We start from the raw sequence: 21127 nt of genomic DNA, 5'->3' as shown, positions 1-21127 counted from the left end.
AAACGTAGAGCGCTTTAGGGCTACAATAAACATGAGGTTCTGCGAGGAATTGAGAAAGGAGTATACTGTCACCAGTGCTAACGTTCGCAAATGCATCCATCCCGCCGGGGCTGGAAATTAACCAAAGATCGCGGTAGGCGGGTTGGCTTTGTGGCCCCACCACCCACGGTAAAACCACAAATAAGGCAGTGCATGGTGATATGAGTTGGACCTCTTTTGAAGTCAGAGAAGCGCAGAACAAAATTAGTTTTGAAAAACGACTCAGAATACGGCAACGCAAAAAGAAGTGCCTGATATTTCAGGCCCGAGCTCGTTGACATGGGACAAAACGTACTGGAATAAATTCGCCCGTAGTTAAGCAGCCGAGATAAGCAAGATAAAAGTGAAAACAACGCAGGGAACCCAGTCAAAAAAAGCAATTGACTCCAATTGGGACATTATCAATTGGTACCAATTGGAACTTTTCCAATCGTAAATTAGTACATAACTGGACCAATTGAACCAATTGGAACGTGACCAATTGGTTTTTGTGGGAGTGACTAATTGTACCAAATGGGTGCCAATTGGTTTGAAACCAATTGGTTGGAATGGCAAATTGCCACAAGTGGGCAATACCATTACACATATATACCCCACAAAGCAAACCTAAATAGGATTCCAGCTGTCAGAAACAGGTTTGCTACAGCCTTAGTACTGCATGAATATATAGCTATAACTCATTGAATGGGTTCATAAACTGAAAGTATGGTTTCCCAGTTGGTTACGTTCTAGCTAGAACGTAACCAACTGGGAAACCATACTTTCAGTTAGCTAGTTTATTCCTATTTGTAGTCCAATTAGACTCAGCTGGGAATGTAAGGTGGGCCTATAGCTGGTTCAAACTGGCAAGTTCAATTGGACTCAATTGGTTCCATCCCTGACTCAATCGTAACCAAATGGAGGTAAGGATTTCCCAATGGGCACAGTTGATTCCAATTGGCAAGTCCACTCGAACTTAATTGGTTTCACTTTGACTCAATCGTAACCAGTTGGAACAAGGAATTTTCCAACGGTTCCAATTGGGTCCAGTTCATTTCAATTGGCAACTCAAATTGGTTTCTCCTCTGATCCAATCGTAATCGGTTGGAAGTAAGCATTTTCCAACTGGTTCCTATTGGTCCCAGTTGATTCCTATTGGAAAAGCTAACTGGAGTCAATATTTTTTGATTGGGAAGAGATTGATAAGAAGGGATGTGTAGACAACTGTAAAAGGTAGATATAGATGTTATAAATCGATTATAGAGGAAAATACCTGATAGGCATGCATGTATACACCACTGAATAGTTCAAGCATGCTAGGCGACTACGTACATAGAACAGCGACTATTTTTCACCACACCGTTTCAGAGGCGATGGTAACAAATCATCATCATCAGAGAGAGCGGATAGCCGCTCTTATTTATTAATCGAATCACTTGAACCACCATGTACGCGGCCTTGCCTTCTTTACACTTCGTAACGAAGGCAGAAACGAAGCTACCTTGTAAGATTTTCAACTCGTCGTCCGTGCTTCGTCGCGTGTGTAGCGTGGTTTGAGTTGTGGGCGACATCGACATCGTCATTATCTTTGTAAAGGAGAAATGGCGGCGCCCACTGAAAACGACGGCATGGGGTCTGCGACACTGGATCCCGACCAAGCGCGTGTAGCCAAGTGCCTCGGAGAATTTGAATCATGCACGAAGAAACCAGAAACATTTCTCGAGTAAGTTTCGGAATGATATCTACGTTTACGTAGGAGCAGGCAATTGGTCTCGAGAGTGACGGAGTGCCACATGTTCTGCTTGCAGGTTCTCTTTTGATGAGTTCGTCTAGAATTTGCTGCTCTAACAGGATCTTATGCTTTTTGTTTGTCCTTCCGCGCGGTAGAGTCCAGCCGGATATAGCGGAAACAATGAAGAGGCTGACAAAGGAGCTATACGACGTCGTGGACAAGTGGGAAAGCAAGAAAGTTTCGGCGTCGAAAACGGAACTGCCGTCACTGGTTGTTGACAACTTCGACGACGAACAGATCTGGCAGCAGTTGGAACTGCGAAACACTCGCCTGGTGAGAGAGTTGATTTCGTCGGTGTCTCGAGTGGCAACGAAGTCTAGCATTAACTTCGGTGTAGACTTGGGAATGCAAGAAAACCCACAGGGGTCCAAGACGAACGACCCAGATGAACGCGATAAGTGCAATCTCTCGGACGCCGCTGCGGAAGAGGAAGGTGATGAAGATGATGATTTCGACTTGTCGGATGAGTCTGAAGGCGATGAAGAGTCCGACGAGGAAGTTGATCATGACGGAGATGGCAGTGCGGCCATTCAAGCACGAGATACACAACCGTCGTCTATTGTAGATGACGCGTTCTTCCGACTCGCCGACATGGAAGCATTTGTAGATAGAGAAGAAAAGGCCGATGCCCGCAGAGGCGATTCAGATGAGGACGATGACATTGACTATTTTGGCGAGCTCTCGTCAGACGAAGACGACCCAGACGAAAAGGTTAGTGTCTGGCTTTTGCATACATACTAGCGAGACAACTCAGTGATACCGTTCTCAAGCAAACAGGCGTTTGCAATTGGCCACATCGATGTACAGACTGACTAACTTTTGGAAAGCTGTCCTAAAATCAATACGATTGAGGTGAATACTATACACTAATGAAATTTACTAGCTCCACCTTTTATATATAAGTCGTCCTTCTTGTGTGGTCTTGAGTGAACAGAATTGATGCTTACATTTGTGCAGAACCATATTGTTGGCTCTTGTTATTGTAGAAAAGCATGTAAAAATTGCAACTGTCATTTTCTGTCCAGGGTGGCCGCAATGCTAAGTACAATGACTTTTTCGATCCACCGGCCTCCGTGCCTGACAGCAAAAGGGCTGTGAAGAATGACAAGGCTACCACTCGGTAAGATAATTTAGTGTTATGCATGCTTTGCAAACAGTAATTAAATTGTGTGTATGTTCCTATGCATTTCATTGACCCCCCTCTCTCAAAAGCAAGCTGCTGTGCAGTGCCTGAGCTTCACTTATCTAGTTCAGGCACTGGGCTGTACGCAGATAAGCTGGTGCATGTTAAAGGTGGTTTTCTTCTGTAGCATAGAAAAACAGCAAATTGTATCACTGCTTTCGCTAACAGCTCTGCCACTACATAATTTTCATCTGCTCTCAGTGGTGTCATGTGCCAGCTAGCAGTGCTCTTTAAATTTTAATGGCCTTTGCTATGTGATGCTGGTGTATGTACAAGCCACATGCTTGTGCATTCAAGTTGTTTCTGACTGCATGAACGCAACAAAAGCGCAACATAAAAATTATATAGGAGAAAACTTACTTAATGTTCATTTCTCCCTTGCATGAAAACAAGAAGTGTGTTCATTCTAGGGTTGGTAATATCGATGAATTATTAATCGATTAAAAGTAACCCACAGAACGATTATTCTTCATCGATGTCCGCCTTTCATTTAATCGACGTAATCGATTAGATATGTTCGATTAATTGTCATGGAATTTTTGTCACCCCCTATGTAATATCCTCATTGTGAGGGCCTTTAGGGGTCTCTTGAAATAAAATCTTTTTTGAGAGTTTGACAGGAGTTGCGAGAAAATTTTGAAATCGTACCAGAATGGCGGAGCACAAGCAGTGACTGTACGGCTATGGTAAATCAACTGTTGACTTTTTTTCCGGGTCCCGAGTGATGCCGAGCCGAGTGCTTCCCCTCTCTTCCCCCACACTGCACACGTCAACCACACCAACCAAAGCCAGAGGCTTGAAATGCCCTTGCAATTCAAGACATACTATAGCAAACCAGTATTCCATACTCGTGTCACTCCCAGTCCACTAAAGACATGGCATGGCATTCGCGCCGGTTTGGAGCATGTATTTGACATAACGATGGAGTTCATGTCGGTTCCAGCAAATCTATAGCTTCCAAGCGTCTGTTCTCGCATGCTGGTTGAGTGGCCATTCAAAGAAAGTGTTGGTTTCACCCAAAGATCCCAGCCAATTGACATTCCTTCGCTCTGCAGAAAATAGCATCTGGCTTAAAATTCTAAACCAGTAATTTTCTTTTACCCTGTGCATATTGCTATTTCTTGCATATTTTAGTTGGGCTTCACTTTTGCCATTTTTCTTGTTTAATGCTGCTCTAAGTGCCATTTTATAACATATGTTGCTTATATTTTCAAAGGCCGCTAGTGCCAACTTTATGTAGTCTTTAACAAATTAAAGATTATTCTTTATCGAACTTTATGTACTTGTATTTCTAACTTGGTTTCACCTCTAAAACATTAAAATAGTGTCCTACAAAAGTAGATAACTGTGTTTCAACCTTCTTAAAGTACCTGGCAAAAATTTAGATGAATCAATTAATCGATGAAAAACCCTGCATTGAAAGCGATTAATCGATTAAAGGCTAAAATGATGAATGATTCATCGTTAATCGAATAAATAAATTAATCGACCATCCCTAGTCCATTAAGTAACATTCCTGGCCTCTTAATGCCTTTGACAGGTATTTATGTGCCTTGCAGAATAGGCACTTCAGATCGTGTAGTTGCACTGCAGTTATAATTTCAGTGCTAAAGTAGTGCCAAGTGAGATGACGTGCTTGGTGTGCCAAAGTTCTGTCGTTTTAGTTCTCTAGAAAATCTAGAAAACTTCCACTAGTGGGAAACTGGTTGTGCTAAAATACTTCACTTGTTTTATTTACATTAGTGGTTCAAGTGGTCCACTGCAGCATGACATATTAAACTGTCTATCTAGCAGCTGTTCACCGTTAACACGAATTTAAAATACTTATTGAAATAATTGCTAGTAGCTATATACAGTCAAAGGAATACAGACAAAAAGTCTGGTTCGCAAAGTAGTGCGCATCTTATTCAACTTGCAGCCTATGTTTCTTTTCGCTGTGGTTGTATCACTGAGCCATTTATATGTGCGGTGATTATGTGCTGGCAAAGCATTTTAATTTGTGTGCACACACGCACACACACACATATTGGTTGACAGTCTGACTATGTCAATGTAAAAATGTGTAGGACAAATGGACAGGAAGACATTCACCGAAACAGCACAGCAAAAGAAGATGTCCAAAAGTCATCTTTCGAGCAAAGCCAAGAATTTGTGAGTCATGTTTCTTCATGCATGCCACTTGTTTGAGTTATTGCAGCTGACACGTTCTTTGACATGCGGATGCTGAAAACTGTTGTTTATGTAGCACAGTTTTATTCACTGCCTGTACAACTGATAGCACAATAATTATTAGAAGGGGGCAAGTTGACACATACACAGACGAAGGAGACAAAGTGTTTGTCCTGTTTCCTTCATCTGTGTATGTGTTAATTTGCACTCCTTTCCTAACAGCTATGCATCACCAACTAGCCCAACAAGAATTACTTCTATGATAGCACAATGTATGTTCCTTAACTGAAGAACAGGAAGGAACTGTTGTTCCTTGCATCTGTAAAATTGAAGTGCATATAATATGACCGAAGAAATCTTTTCATAGGCCATCAAATGTTTAAGAGTTAAAAAGCAGTTTTTAGAGATAGATTCACGTGGGGCGCACGTCAAGCAAATAATGCTACCTAATGGCACGAACAAGAACAAGGGGAACCAAGGGGCCTTATTTTTGGTAATCACAAAGGAAAGCATAAGGGAAATTATTTGTAGCTTTAATTGAAGTGTAGGAATGATAAGCTAAAGGGAAATGCAAGAGGACGCAAAAACAACTTGCCGCCAGTGAGAGACGAACTCACACCTCTGCATTATGCATGTGTTTCACTGCCAATTGTGCTACAGTGGTGGCTGTACCCATGTCCACATTCTTGAGTATTTGTGTATGTGTGCAAGATCTACTCATGGCCATGGCGTCAGGTGCGGAACATCCTTTTTAACAGATGTCATCATGTGCTAGTATGTGAACTTTAAGAGCAGGCAGCTGACCAATGAACCCTCGTATAATACCTGAAAGCATCAAACATGCCAGATTCGAGACCCTCACTATGCACTGAATGAGAAGAAGGGGAACCGAGAGGTTGAATTTTTGTTAGTCACGCCCAGATGAAGCCAACCGATAATGCAGCCAAGGTAGGCATGGGGGAAATTATTTGTAGTTTTAATTGAAGTGTAAAAATGATAAACAAAAGGGAAATGAAAGTTTGGCCACAGATTTCATTTAGACAGACAGTAGGCATTCGTTCCTAGTTACTCTAGCTTTTTTAGCCCATTATGACATTCACCGAGCTTCCCTGCCCTTCATTTATATAGATATCTGTCCACCCCTGATGTTCGTTTAGCAATGTTTCACCAACTAGTCCAGCAAGAAATTTTTTTAACTTCTGTCCACTGCAGTACTGGCCTGAAAGCAGGTAAACACAGGATTGTCATCTTCACTTTCTTTTACTTCAACAAAGGTACAATAGCACCGCCAGTTTGTTGTGTCCGTGACTGTTGCTGTTGTTGACCTGTCCGCGTGAATGCTTCTCTATCCTTACAGATAAAGAAAAAGATCAAACAGTTTGAGGAACGAAACCTGGAGCCGCGTCCATGGAGACTCCAGGGAGAGGTGGAAGCTACTAATAGACCTGAGAACAGCTTACTGCAGGAGCACATCCAGTTTGACCACGCCACTAGGCAGCGTGAGTATGCAGAGGCATTATTAATTTGTCATGCTTCTTTTAATTAATCGAGTGAGTTTGGTTTTATTGGAAACAATGCAAAAGTGCACCTGTCAAGACTATTACTTAAAAAAAGTACTAACATGACATCTCTATTTGTCATTGTTTTATGCTAAATCAAAGTCCGGGCACTGTAAACCTGTGTTTTAGCAACCCAACGCGCCAAATCATTTACTATAACATTTGTTTCTATGAAGAAGTTTTGGCTTTGGTACCCAGGTGATACAGTGGCTTGTCCTGTTCCTGCAATCGTTTCTGTTGTCACATGCAAGTATAGCCAGAAGAAACATGCACAGCACTTGTGCAAAATTTTTAATCAGCAATGTCATTGTACCTGGGCTTACTGCTGCACAACAGCAGCCAATTTTGTTCTGTGCTCTGAGATCATGGTAATGTCTATGATGCCACATGCTTCTAAAATTGCTTTTTATGAACCTGCATTTAGACTTCACGGGGTCATCCACTCTATACGTTGACCAAGAAGACCATGACTCCAAATCTTACTTTCTGGTTCATTTATTAGATGATATAAGTGGATTAAAGGCATATCCACATCTTTACGTTGTTGTAGGAGTGGGAGAATGTACAATGCTAGTTTTGTGATAAAGAAATTTTTTAAAGATTATTTGTACTACTAGTGCAATGTTCAGCGATTATATATGTCGCTTTACAGATTAGATACACAGCTCCCCACCTAACTTCCTTCAGACTGGTCATTTGTGTTGCAGAGGCTTTTAGCAGCAATCTTGGTTACTGCCATTCCTGTCAGTACAGTGGCCTGCATTTTTTTCCTTCAAATATTAAAAAAAAAAAGTTTTTGCACTTACATATTCTTTAATTTTGCTCAAATTTCACACCAAGATTGCATTTTATGGTCTGGGTTGTTCAATACATGGCACTGTTACTTGCCTGGTTTGTTGAAGGGATAGTTATGAAGTATATTTATGTCCTGCAGTGGGACATAAATATAGGCTGATGATTATTATGATTATTTGAAAACTTGCTTTTCGTTAATTTTGTGCATAAGGTTGATTATTAGAAGAAAAAAATGAAGGTCAAAGTTATATTTTTGGAACTTCATGCTGATACCTCAGCACCAGCTCGTTGAAGTGACATAGTAGGTTTCAAAGTATTTTCTCGGATTTGGGCCGTTTAGGCACACTAAAAGTTCTCTACTAAACTTGCTAAGTTCAGACTTAGGCTTTCTTTTAATACAATGCAGTCCACTTTTACCGTTAAACAATATAACTAAACCCGAGCAGACTCTGTCAAAATACATGCCATAACGGCAAGCTGGTGCAGAACATCAAGGCAGTGGCGCCACTCATATTTTTACGTCTTTCTTGGCATGCCAAGCCGTCTGTTGTAGTAAGAGTTGCATTTCTCATACTGTATAACTGCAATTTATTAATATAGTTCAACTTATTTTTCTCTTTAATGATTAAGAAAAATATGTGACTTTGCCTTTGTCTGCACCTTTCGTGGGATCCACATCGCAGCCCTCCCGTGATTAACATAAACCAGTCACGAAGGCCACACTTTGTCGTACTGCAGATGTCAGAAATGACAAGGTACCAATGCAGCCATCACATTTAGGACGTCACTCACTTTGACGGTTGCAGTGAAAGGCAAATTCAAGTTTTTTTTTTTTTTTTTAAGCCAGTCAAATAACAGTGCTGAGTGTTATGTTGAATCATTTGGACTATGTGATGCGATCTTGCTGCAAAAGTTGAGCTAAATCATAGCTTAGGTAAGCAGGAAATCCTTTTTTTAGAGATTCTTAGAAGGGGAATATACAGGTCACCGTGTTCAGTGCAACCAAAGTGTCATGTCTTGTGGGTAGGTAATGCATATGAACTGCTGTTGGTGCTTTGTTTGCAGCCGTTGCCATCACCGATGAGACCACAAAGTGCCTAGAAGATGTGATACTTCAGAGGATACGTGACAAAGCCTGGGATGATGTTGAGCGAAAGACGAGACCAACGGAGGAACCATTTGAGCTGCGCCGACGGGTCGCACTGGACCAGGAGAAAAGCAAGCTCAGCTTAGCAGAGGTCTGCATTTATATAGCGGGAAAAAAAATTGCCTTGAAGTGCATGTTTTTTTTTTTTTTTTTCAATTCTTATGTGCCTAGCTTCTAGGAGGTCATTATCTGCTTTATCGCCACAAAGTCCAAGCACCATTCTACACGAAGAAAAATTGGAACAACTAGTTCACCTTTATTTTTGGCTATGGAGAGCAGTACATTCAAACAAAAAAACAATGAAATGTTTCTCTGTAAAAATAGTCTAATCAATATTTGATTAGTACAGTCAATTTTTGTTAATTTGACCCTGACGGGACGGACAAACTTGATCGAATTATCTGGCGGGTCGAATTAAACAAAAAGCAGAAGAAACGTCGAAACACACGGCTGATTCATTTGGCAGTATTTGCCCAATTCTAACACAATCAAATGTGCACCTGCTTTCAATGTGTACAAAGTAAAAAACTACCATAGAGGTAACATTAAAGTTCTGAAACAAAGTACAAATCTAATGCGCAACCGTTTCTTTAGCAAGAAAAATGGGCAAGGTTCTAAAATGTGTTGCACTGTGGTTACCAGTTTTCTAAAGTTAGCTTCGCCGCAATACATCCGCGTTATACGGTAAAGCACACAAATTCCGCAAAGGCGGTCTCGGTTTCGTATCCGATTGAACTGTGCAGCGATTTTTGGCCCAATTTTCTTGAAAAAAACTAAACAAAATGTACGTGTTAGAATCAGATAAATACTGTAACCAGATATTGTGAGCTGCGGTTATTGCTTGAAAATCTTAGGGCAGGCAGGAAATACATGTTTTCAATGATAGATGATGTGTGTTCAATACAGTCACTGTTCCCCGAGTCCCACCAAGACAGAGGCTATTACTAAAGGTCACTATTGGGTCACCATAGCGTTCAGGCGCATGCATACTGACTGGTCAAGTTCGGATTATTTGTAGGGTTGTTCATTTTCGGATAAAACCCGATTTTACCCGATTTTTACACCCCGAACATGTTTCAGGAGAAACCTGATTTCTCCCCGAATTCCAACACCATATACCAACGCATTCTTTTCTTTTTTTACGCTGCACGGAGTTTGCAGTGCGCACACGTTAGCTACCCTGCCTCGGGACAACAAAGTTTGATCCTGTTGGCTTAAGTGAATTCCAGTGACCTATAGTTAATTTCACAAGCTGTGTGCAGCACTGTGCACGCTGCACGGCTCTCAACCAACCGCCCAACGAACACGCCTAACTCTGATTTAGTAACTCACTGTGACATTCTATGGAGGCCAGCTGAAGAAAAGCGACAACAGGCGTTCCAATAGGCTAGAAAACCCTGATGTCCCTCCGATTACCAGCTTGAAACAGATCCCTAATTTTAAGGCGCTAGTTAAGGAGCTCGTGATATGCTTCAATAAAAAAAGGGAGAAAAAAATGAAGGAAAAAAACAGGAATGCTAAGTGTTACTTAGTACATTTGTAAGTTTAACCCGAAAAAGCACAAATTTCAGAATGGTTCCAAAAAAAAACCCCGATTTCTCTCCGATTATCAGCTTGAAAAATAGCACCCGATTTTTACCCCCCCCCCCCCCCCCCCGAATTTAAAAAAATATACAACCCTTTCGTTGAAGGTCAATTTTCGGATCGAAGTAACGAAATTTCAGGCCCCTAGAAATATATGGGTGCTGGGCTGGACATTGTTCAGGATCGAATTAACCGAAAAATAAAATAAACCGGAGTCGAATTAATGGAAGTCTACTGTACAGTGAAACCTCATTAATGTGTGCTTGGCGGGAACGCGACATAACTACGCACTAAACGGTGGTACGCACTAAACGCCAAGTACAAATTTGTGTCTCCTGATGCGTGTTGCTGCTACTGACAAATAAATAAATGTGATGTAACCATAAATGTTGGCTAAAATACGCACTATGAGTTTTTTTTTTTTTTTTCAAATTTCAAACGCGGCTGAAAAAATTGTGGCTCTCTTGCACGGCCATGAGATAGTGCATAGGTGATATACTTTACGGTGGCAATACCAAAGGAGCATTTCGAAACTTTCGCAGAGAATACAGTGGCAGACATGGTAGCTTGCAGATGACTCATTCGGCTCTCTCTGATGCTAAGTAAGCGTTTGTACAGCTATCTGCTACTCAGCAGAACCGGTGCCGCTTCATTGAAACACAGTACCTGATGCTGCATGGTGCCCATAGTCCTGTGCTATTTGTCCGCAGCATGTCATCACTGTGCCGGGACACTTGCTAGAACGCTATTCTCAGGCGATCATTTTCAAAGGTAGTTTCACTTTCGCAAGTTTTTTCCAGCACTCTACTTGTCTGCGTGTTCAGCCAACGGCGTTTCAGGTACTGTGGCAAGCTCGCTATCTAAGCACAGTGCCAAGAGTGCTCTCGGCCATATACTTCTGACATGTGCTGTGCCGAGTCTCCCAAAATATAGTGAAACTATCTGCGAAAGTGATCGCCCAAGGCCTGAGAATACCACCCCTTTATCGTACGCATGCGTGTTTGCCAGCAGACCCGCACCTGTATTTCATGTGAGCATCAGTGCCGTGAAGTTTCTTCATGCCCGCGCCACTCCTGGCCATGCACGAGCGTGGTGCATATTTTGTTGAGTCGATGCACCGATTGCGGGCTGCTTTCGTTGCTGCAAGTGACGCGCACTAGTAGTGGTCCTGCTCGAAGAGGCTGTAGCGAATGGTGGCTTTGAAAGGTGTTACGCACTGTGCCACATGCACTGCCAAGCAGAGCAGATAGTTGACGATGCTTATCACGATACGGTTGGCGGCGACAAGCCATACTGGTGCGCCAGTCGGTGGTTATATTCTTTGCTGAGGCCGCCACCACACCTCCATGTATTTCCGAAGCTTATCCGTATAGGCATCACTGAACTTGTGCCGAAGCAGAAATCATTGGTTGACCAGTCTCTGTTATTCCCGAAAAGGTGGAAGATCTTTTGCAGCGCAGTGTGGCGTTGGCTTCACCATAAGTTGAGGTGGCGCAGTTAACCTTTACACAACAAAAAGTGATAGTGGTACGCACTAACTGGTAGTCATACGATGAGCCACTGGCTTAATTAAGCGATCAGCCATTACATTAGGCTCTATAGAGACTGGGTTGGGGGACGTATTTTAAGCGGGTATGTATTAACAAGGTTTTACTGAAATTGGTTTCCTGAACTACCCACAACTGAAACTTGCTCCAGCATATCAGAAAATCCTACTTCAGGCAATGTGGGGTTAATCGTGTTTGCAGGAAATAAACTGGTAAAATTTCTGTATTTACTTATTTCTATTTTTGTACACTGTAACCCCCCTTCTTTAGGACTGTCACTGGGGAAGGTTTGCACGTAAGGAAAACTAAGTTTTGGCAAGAAAAATAAATAAATAAAGTGGAATTCAAAGTGCAAGACAAAGACAGCACACTATAGTGTGCTGTCTTTGTCTTGCAATTTTTAATGCTATAGCATTAAAAATTCTTGTAGTGGTAATGGTCACCTATTGCGTGTGTTGTAGTTATGTGGGAGATATGTTACAGGGCCAGTTAAATAGGAAATGTAGAAGTTTCGGGGACTCATGTTATCATTGAGAAAGATTTAAATTTGCTACAGTATAAGGCGGTGACAAGTTTGGGTGCTATTTGACTTGAGATTAAATGATTAGCAACCTGCATGTGTTTCGTGCCCCCGTTGCGCTGTCTTACTGTCATGCTGCATGTGCAAAAAAAAAAAAAGTTGCATGTGTGCTTGGAACTCTTGCAAATTATACTTGCAGTGCCAAAACCTGTTGTAATGTACATTTGATGTCATGCTTTATACCATTAGGTTTATGAGCAACAGTTCCTTGAGAAACAAAAAACTGTGGATGACGATGCACCTCCCAAGGAGAATCCTGCTCATGTTGAGATTCGAACAGCCATGCGAGACTTGTTCACAAAATTGGATGCATTGTCCAACTTCCACATGATGCCAAAGCCTGTAAGTTCGAAGTAGTCAGCCTTATAGTGTAGATTTTTTTTGGTTTTTACAAATTTAATGTGCCATGACACTACGTTGAAGATGAAGTAGTGTGTTTGACCTGAACTATATGCAAATACTTTGAAAAATTAGTCTTTCTGATTGTACTCTCCCCTTGGTCGGGGAGTACATAGAAATGTAAGGGGGGGGGGATACTTGCAAATTCTGCGGTGGGTTGCTTGTGAAAATACAATTGTGAAATGCAAATGTAAATTTCTTGTGGTTAAACAGCATGCCAACAGGGTTACAGTGTGACAGCATTGGATTGGATTCTAATGATAACTAGCCAGTCTGTTAGCTCTTTCTCTTGAATAAAATATATTGCTATACACACATTAAAATGTACAGTGCAGTCCCCTTTTAAAGGAAACATGCAGTTCAAGCTTAGTCGTTGATTGCAGCTGAGATCCAAAATGAAGCTTCGCAGTAGGTGTGCATAAGCACAAGTGTCTCCCTGGTGCTTCATTGCAAGACTTTCTTTTCAAATAACATTGAACAAGTGCTGCTGTTATTTTCACTGTGTTACCATTTTAGTGTTCCTGATTGGACCATACTGTGCATATTATTTGACACATTGAATAGTTGTTCACTGTAGTGTAGTTGCCATAGCTTGTTAGAATTATTGTGACACACATTTGCCTCTTGAACAAGTCTGATATAAGTGATGTTAATTTTTCATGTCATTGTGCTCACTTAGCGTTGTAGTGTCTCAGTTTCAGCACCAATGCAGAAATCACTTTGTGCAGCTGTGTCACTAACATTTGCACTTGTATGGTTTGTTGTATAATAACAGTCAATTTAATCAAAGATGGAGTAGATATCATGCTTCAAAAGCTTGCAGCCCTTTATACACAATGCCTCACAACTTCAAGTGTACCAGAGAGCTGGAAGAATGCCAACATTATACTAATCCATAAGAAGAGGGACGTTGAAGAATTGAACAATTATAGAGCCATTAGCTTGCTTTCAGTATTGTATAAAATATTCACCGAGAGAATTTCCAATAGAATCAGGGCAACACTTGACTTCAGTCAACCAAGAGAACAGGCTGGCTTCAGGAAGGGATATTGTACGATGGATCGATCATATCCATGTCATCAATCAGGTAATTGAGAAATCTGCGGAGTACAATCAACCTTTCTATATGGCTTTCATAGATTATGAAAAGGCATTTCATTCAGTAGAGATACCAGCAGTCATATAGGCATAGCGTAATCAAGGAGTACAGGAGGCATATGTGAATATCTTGGCAAATATCTACAAGGATTCCACAGCTACCTTGGTTCTCCACAAGAGAAGTAGAAAGATACCTATCAAGAAAGGGGTCAGGCAAGGAGACACAATCTCTCCAATCCTATTCACTGCATTCTTAGAAGTATTCAATCTCTTAGACTGGGAAGGCTTAGGAGTGAGGATCAACAGGGAATACCTCAGCAACCTTCGGTTTGCAAATGACATTGTCCTATTCAGCAACAATGGAGACGAATTGCCACAAATAATTAAGGACCTTAACCGAGAAAGTGTAAGAGTGGGGCTGAAAATAATATGCAGATGACAAAGATAGTGTTCAATAGCTTGGCAAGGGAACAGGAATTCAGGATCACCAGTCAGCCTCTAAAGTCTGTAAAGGAGTATGTTTATCTAAGTCATTTACTCACAGGGGACCCTGATCATGAGAAGGAAATTTACAGAAGAATAAAATTGGGTTGGAGTGCATACGGCAGGCATTACCAAATCCTGACTGGGAGCTTACCACTGTCGTTGGAAAGAAAAGTGTACAAGTGTACCAGTGCTAACATATGGGGCAGAAACTTGGAGGTTAACAAAGAATCTCGAGAACAAGTTAAGGACTGCACAAAGAGCGATGGAATGAGAAATGTTAGGCCTAAAAGCGACAGGAAGAAAGCGGTGTGGATCAGAGAGCAAACAGGGATAGCCGATATTTTAGTTGACATCAAGAGAAAAAAATGGAGCTGGGCAGGCCATATAATGGGTAGGATGGATAACCGGTGGACCATTAGAGTTACAGCATGGATACCAAGAGAAGGGAGGCACAGTCGAGGACAGCAGAAAACAAGGTGGGGTGATGGAAGTTAGGAAATTTGCAGGCGTAAGTTGGAATCAGCTATCGCAAGACAGGGGTAATTGGAGATCGCAGGGAGAGGCTTTCGTCCTAGAGTGGACATAAATATAGGCTGATGATGATGATAGTTTTTATCAAGCAAGTGGTGCAGTGTATGAATGTTACCCAAGTGAAACACCCTGTTTACTGTCACATCTGAAATTATGTTTTTGAGTTAAGCTGGTCGTTTACCTTCCGATTTGCTGGCTGTGAATTGTTGCTTGCTGTGAGTCTTTAGCATGCGAATGCGTGTAATAACTAAAAAGGCATAGTATATGGGAGGTCAAGCTGCATTTTGCTATAATGTGTCTGGTGTTGGCTCTTCGGCAGTCTTCATGTTTGGATTTCACGTAAGGGAAAGAAAGTTGGTATCCACCTGAGTGTAACAGAGCTACAGGGAAAATCCAGATGTGTTTCTCAGATGCCAAGCTTTGCAGTTGAAAAATTTCGTCCTGATCTGGGGCCGTGCCTGGGACCAACACCTTTCTTGAGCGGTCACTCCAACAATTTTTTTTTTCAGGAAACTTCCTCCACCTTGCAGATTTACACAGAACTGAATCACCATATTTGGAGTTGAAATTCAACACAGCCCTTACTATGGGCTGCCATTGTGCTTAATCTATTTTATGCACAACAAAACTTTTAAACAATTATCTTCCTTCCCTCATTCACACAGGTTTCGGCTGAGGTGAAGGTGGTGAGCAACCTTCCATCTTTGAGTGTTGAAGAGGTGACCCCAGTAGGTGTGAGCGATGCTTCACTCCTGGCACCTCAGGAGGTCAAGGTGAGAAACATGACCAAGTTTGCATTCTCAGGTTCCTGCCTATTGGCCAAGTGATTAAATTTGCAACTGCACTGGGTGCTTAACAGCTCAGCCATTTAGCTAGTATACTAGCATATACCGAGTTCTTAAAATGTAATAATTGAACTGATGCATGCATATTGCCAGGCTTGATTTTATAATATCAGTGGTGCTGGTAGTTAAGGTTCATTATTAATGACACTGTTTGTTTGTCCTGTAGTGTTCTCTTTAGCTTTTGCTCATCTTGCATTTTTATCCACCCTTGTTTACTGATCAGTACTTTGTGTACTTCTTTGTTCTTTGCTTATGCAATAAAAATAATGATTGCAGACCAAGCCAAAGGGAGAGATGGTTGCCAAGGGGGAGAGGACTCACACTCAGAAGCTGAGAGAACGAAGACTCAAGAAGGCTCTTCAGAAACGCCGAGCCGCCAAGGCAGCTAACAAGGCTGGCAAAGTCACTGAAGACAAGAAGAAAGTGATCAAGGCAACAAACACAGAACTTGCCAAGCCTGTCAAAGGCACGAAATCAGCAAAGGGCGCTAAAGCTGCCAAGGTATGTCTGCTTGAAGCTGTACTTTGGGTTCACTTGTAGTTACTCCTGGGGGTGATTTCTAAAGCTCAGGCTACTTTTCTTGGCCGCTAAAACAAAATCTGGAAGTGCAGAGATTATGTACTAAGGGCGTGGGATATTGTTGCTGTGCTATGCAGTGTCAAGTTTGTGTTGTGTTTCTTCCTGATGTAGTTAGACATTGCACTGACTGTTTTCATTGATTGTTGTCTAATTTTCAGGGAAAAAGTGACAAGTGGGCAGAGAAAAGTCTTTCCTCATCCAAAAAGTTCTTCGAACGGCTTCAGGATCAGGTTACCTCTGCAGTTGCACCAGCGAAGAAAAAAACAAGAAAGAAAGATGCTGTTGTTGCTGCTAACTTTAAGTTGTAAATATATGTTTATAATCACTGTCATGCCTGTATTCAATTCACTGAAAGCATTTTGCTGTACATAATAAAACTAAATGGCCATAAACATTTTATAATCATGAGATATCGTATATGTGTCTGCTTTATGTAAATCAGAGCATCTTTTCACACTATTGCTTTATCTGTTTGACATGCCAAAAGCTACAAGGTATAAAAATTTATTACATATGCATGCCTGGGTGACTGCACTATAACATGACATGTACTAGAGATTGTGAGATCTATTTTCATCCAATGCCGTAGGTGTGCCATAGTTTTTGAACTTTTGTAAGTTTGTAACAGATGCCACTGGCAAAGGGCATCACTAATAGTAGAGGTTGTGCTGTACTCAAACAGAATAAATATAGTTTAAGATCTTTTATAATGTAGTAATGAGAAGAAACTAAGTGCCTGTGCAGACCTTAAAGATGAGCTACATGCTTACGTTTACTAGCTAGGTGACCATGCTGAACAACAAAATGCATAAATGTACAATTCAATATTGTTGTAGAGTTGTAGTGATGCACTGTGGTGTGTAAGTGCAAGACTAGTGCATTTGCATCAAAATTCAGCTATGCTGTAGTTTGAGCATTAAAAGCATCTAGGTTAAATGAAGTTTTAGTGCTTTTTCTTTTGTAAATGTTTCACTACACTACAAATCAGGTACGAACTGTTTTGAATTGATGGCTGGGGACATTTCCTTGTCCCTATAATCTAGTAGATTGGAGGCCTTGAAGAGGAATTGGCCTTAAACAGATGTGTTACGCTTAAAAGCACCGAAAGTTGGGCGAGTTAGTACTCATCAGTGGGAAGTTGCAAGTAGTGCAAAAAAACGTGGAAAGAGGAGCAGAGAAACAGACAAGACAGTTAGTGCAGTGCTCGTCTTGTGTGGTTTTTCTGTGCCCCTTTCCGTGTTTTTTCCGAACTGCTTTTGATTCCCCAACCGCATTACTCAGTGTGGGTGACTGTACACCCATGCAGGTAATTTGTTGCTATAACCTGTGAACTGAACTCTTCCCACTTTTGCCTTCATAGTATGCATCACAGGCAATGTGTGGGTGGCTTTGGATGCTCACACGTTGTGGGGATACACTCTACGTGAGGCTAGGGCCAGTAGTGCACTCAGGATCTCTGCCAGAGGGTGTGTTAAATTTTTGTGTGTGTGTGTGTGGGGGGGGGGGGGGGGGGCAAGCACTTTGCATAATATGCATTTGCCTTGCTTTACCAGAGGAATCCAACAGCAAATAAAATGCCTAATAATTATAATAATGACACCAAGGGTGATGACGATGTTTATTTCTTCAGCGTTTTACTCAAAGTAATTTAAGAGTGAATGAATAAATAAAAGACAGTGATATCCATTTTTCTCTCCATTTTTCAAGGAGGGGCTCAGCCCTTCTGCGGCAGGTCAACTGTAGCACTGCAGCACCCATTCGACAAGCGCTGGAGGTGATTTTATTACCAGTTGTGCCTTGTGCAGGGCAATTCTAACTCTCCAATTTTTAGACTAATGATTTAATCTCGATTAACCAGTTGATGTGGCATGAGCAAAAGCAGGAAAGCAGGTATTGTCGTATTGCTGCATTACGTTTCCCCAAGGCACTGCACATGACGGTCACCACCCTCGTTCGACTAATATTCTTGGCACAGCATACTGTTTCAAAAGACACCTGCGTGAAGCTACCAGCTCGTGAATTAGTGAAGGTTCTCCTTGGTTTCTTCATGTTACCAGTTAATTTTCATTTGTTTAGTTGTGGATTATGAGTGCTGGGTTATACCGAAGATGCATGCATTTTGTCCACTTTTGTAGGGAAGTAGGTGTGAAACCATAAAATATGTTATAGTGCCTGAGGTTGTCAATAAAGTAATGCAATTAATGCTCTATGTTGCAGCTAGACTTATTTGGTTTGAGTTCACATGATTTCAGCCAGGGACCGGCCTTCGTTGGAGTGAAGGCTGATCTCTGGCCGAAACGTCAGTACAATCCTGGTATTTTTCACGTGCTTATATTCTTTGACCTGTTTCACTGTCGGATCCTGTGATTCAAAGATTCACTGATATATATATATATATATATATATATATATATATATATAAGCGTGTGTGAGTGTGCGTGTGCTATCCTGCAGTCACTGCCCTATGAGAGCCCCCCTTCAAGCCCTGTGTGAATGCATACTGTAATCTGTTCTTGTACTTGGCACTGTAAAGTTGTAATGATGCTATGAATTGCATAAGAGAAGATAATAAATAATTAAATGGAACGCTGTATTCCACAATTATGGTGACACATTTTTATTCCAATTACTTAAACGGCAAATGTAGCTGACCGCTTCCTCAAAGTCAAATTTTGCAACAATATTGCATTTCTTGGTACGCTGATAGACAGCAAAGCCAGTCAATTTTTCTGCAGCAGCAGACTCTTCCAATGGCAGAGTTGTCACATTTTTTTTTTTTTAAGACAAAGCTAGGAAAGCAAAGATGCCAATTGATTTTTTGAATAATGTGGGCTTTAAAGACGGAAGCTTTAGCTTAGGAGATCCTATGAAAATGGAGAAATCATTTTTCTCAGCCTCCACTGCACCAAAATTGGCGTGGCCTTTTGCATTTAAAAGAAAAATGTTAAAACATACCGACTGTAGGAAGTAGATTTTTTATTTAGACCATCACTTTTTAGAAAAGTTCTCGAAGATTGCAATACCTCAAAAATCTCAAGTATCGATCAAATTTATACCCATAACTCGGCAATAAAAAAAAGGGATATCACAATTCTGTAAGCTGCACGTACTGAGACATCTAAACGAATTGATGTGTTACACACTGCTCTGAAGCATACCACTAATTTGTGAAACCCCGTAAACTTAGTAACAATTTCATGTAAGCTGTAAACTCTAGCTATCATACATCACGCTTGGCCGTTTCAGATGCTGCAAGAGATACAGTTTACAAAACTGCGACATGTTTTATTGCGATAGCAATTATATGGACACTCAAAGAGGATTTCTGCCGTCGCCGTGAGGTTCCGTATGACGTCAACGGCGATGAAATCGTCGCCGCGCGCCGGACGTTGTATGTGCGAGTGAAAGGGCCCGAGGGACGCGCGCTTTCACGGGGAGCGAACGCACGGCGGAGAACAAACGCGCGTTCTGCGCCGTGCTCCCTGAAGGGCTGCAGAATTAAGCGTCTCCTCCTTTACAATCACCATATATATATATATATATATATATATATATATATATATATATATATATATATATATATATATATAGAGAGAGAGAGAGAGAGAGAGAGAGAGAGCAAACGCGACCCTTTCCGTCGCGCGAAAGGCCGTGGGGGGACGGGAGGGAGGGAGGGTAGGCGACGTTTAGCTGCGGCACCAAATGCGTATTTATATAAAAAGTTGTCGCTTGTCGCAGTTTCACCCGAAAGGCGAAGCATCAATTGCGATAGCAACTTAGTAGAGAGCTATACGGAGTAAGGATAGTAGTTTTATCCGCTGTACAAACTTGGACATGCAGCAGCACCGGCAACACACAGCACTGTTGTCGACGCCGTCGGCGTTTTGCCCGCGTTCGCACAAAATGCGTGCGGCGTTGGTGACTGTCTGATATAAATAGGCACTTGGTGCCGCAGCTAAACGTCGCCTCCCTTCCCTGCCCCCCCCCCCCCCCCCCGCACGGCCTTTCGTGCGTCATAAGAAGCACAGAACGCGCGTTTGTTCTCCGCCGTGCGTTCACTCCCCGTGAAAGCGCGCGTCCCTCGCGCCCTTTCACTCGCACATACAGCGTCGGCGGCGCGCGGCGACGATTTCATCTCCATTGACGTCATACGGAACCTCACGGCGACGGCGACGCCGACGGCAGAAATCTGCTTTGGAGTGTCCATATAATTGCTATCGCAATAAAAACGTTGCGAGGCGAGAAGGTGGTAAAGACTTCCGATCTCGTCGAAAACCTCCGAGCCGCCCCCAGAGGCCCTGGCAACAGTCACCAACGCCGCGCGCGTTCGGTGCGAACGCGGGCAAAACGGCGACGGCGTCGACAACAGTTCTGCGCATTGCTGATGCTGCTGCATGTTTATACAGTTTATACAGATGATGAAACTACTATCCTTACTCCTTATAGCTCTCTACCAAGTTGCTATCGCAATTAATGCTTCGCCTTTCGGGTGAAACTGTGACATTTTTTATGCAAAGTGGTGCCGTGGTGCTTCGGAGGAGTTTGTAAGCTTTGTCTTTGAATTTGTAATGAAAACTTGATTTCCCGCAATTTTTGTAAAAGTTTGAGCCATAAATCAAAATATTGCTTTTTTATGTAGCAAATTTTATTCACATTTGTTAGGATAAACGCGCAGGTAGCCACCGTAGCGCAGGTCACTGTACAATCATTACTCGCTTAATCCCGCTTCCGATGCATGTTTGCGGCTGTTGCCTTTTTCGCCGTCAAATGGAAGCGAAACCAATGCAGACTTTTGTTTGCTATCATCATCATCTA

General features: G+C 42.0%; 1 protein-coding gene across 1 annotated transcript; it reads left to right on the top strand.

Moving 5' to 3' along the window:
- The first annotated feature begins 1585 nt into the window (after positions 1–1585).
- On the top strand, positions 1586–16635 carry LOC119442925 (U3 small nucleolar ribonucleoprotein protein MPP10-like). Its single transcript, XM_037707995.2, has 10 exons — positions 1586–1741; positions 1906–2521; positions 2836–2930; positions 5060–5144; positions 6520–6661; positions 8582–8754; positions 12564–12716; positions 15554–15661; positions 16010–16234; positions 16471–16635. The coding sequence occupies exons 1-10, from the start codon at positions 1620–1622 to the stop codon at positions 16618–16620; spliced, it is 1869 nt and encodes a 622-aa protein (XP_037563923.2). The 5' UTR covers positions 1586–1619; the 3' UTR covers positions 16621–16635.
- The last annotated feature ends 4492 nt before the right edge of the window (positions 16636–21127 follow it).

The sequence above is a fragment of the Dermacentor silvarum genome, chromosome 2, assembly GCF_013339745.2.
Source record: "Dermacentor silvarum isolate Dsil-2018 chromosome 2, BIME_Dsil_1.4, whole genome shotgun sequence".
NCBI lineage: Eukaryota > Metazoa > Arthropoda > Arachnida > Ixodida > Ixodidae > Dermacentor > Dermacentor silvarum.
This window is presented reverse-complemented; position numbering and strand designations above follow the sequence as displayed.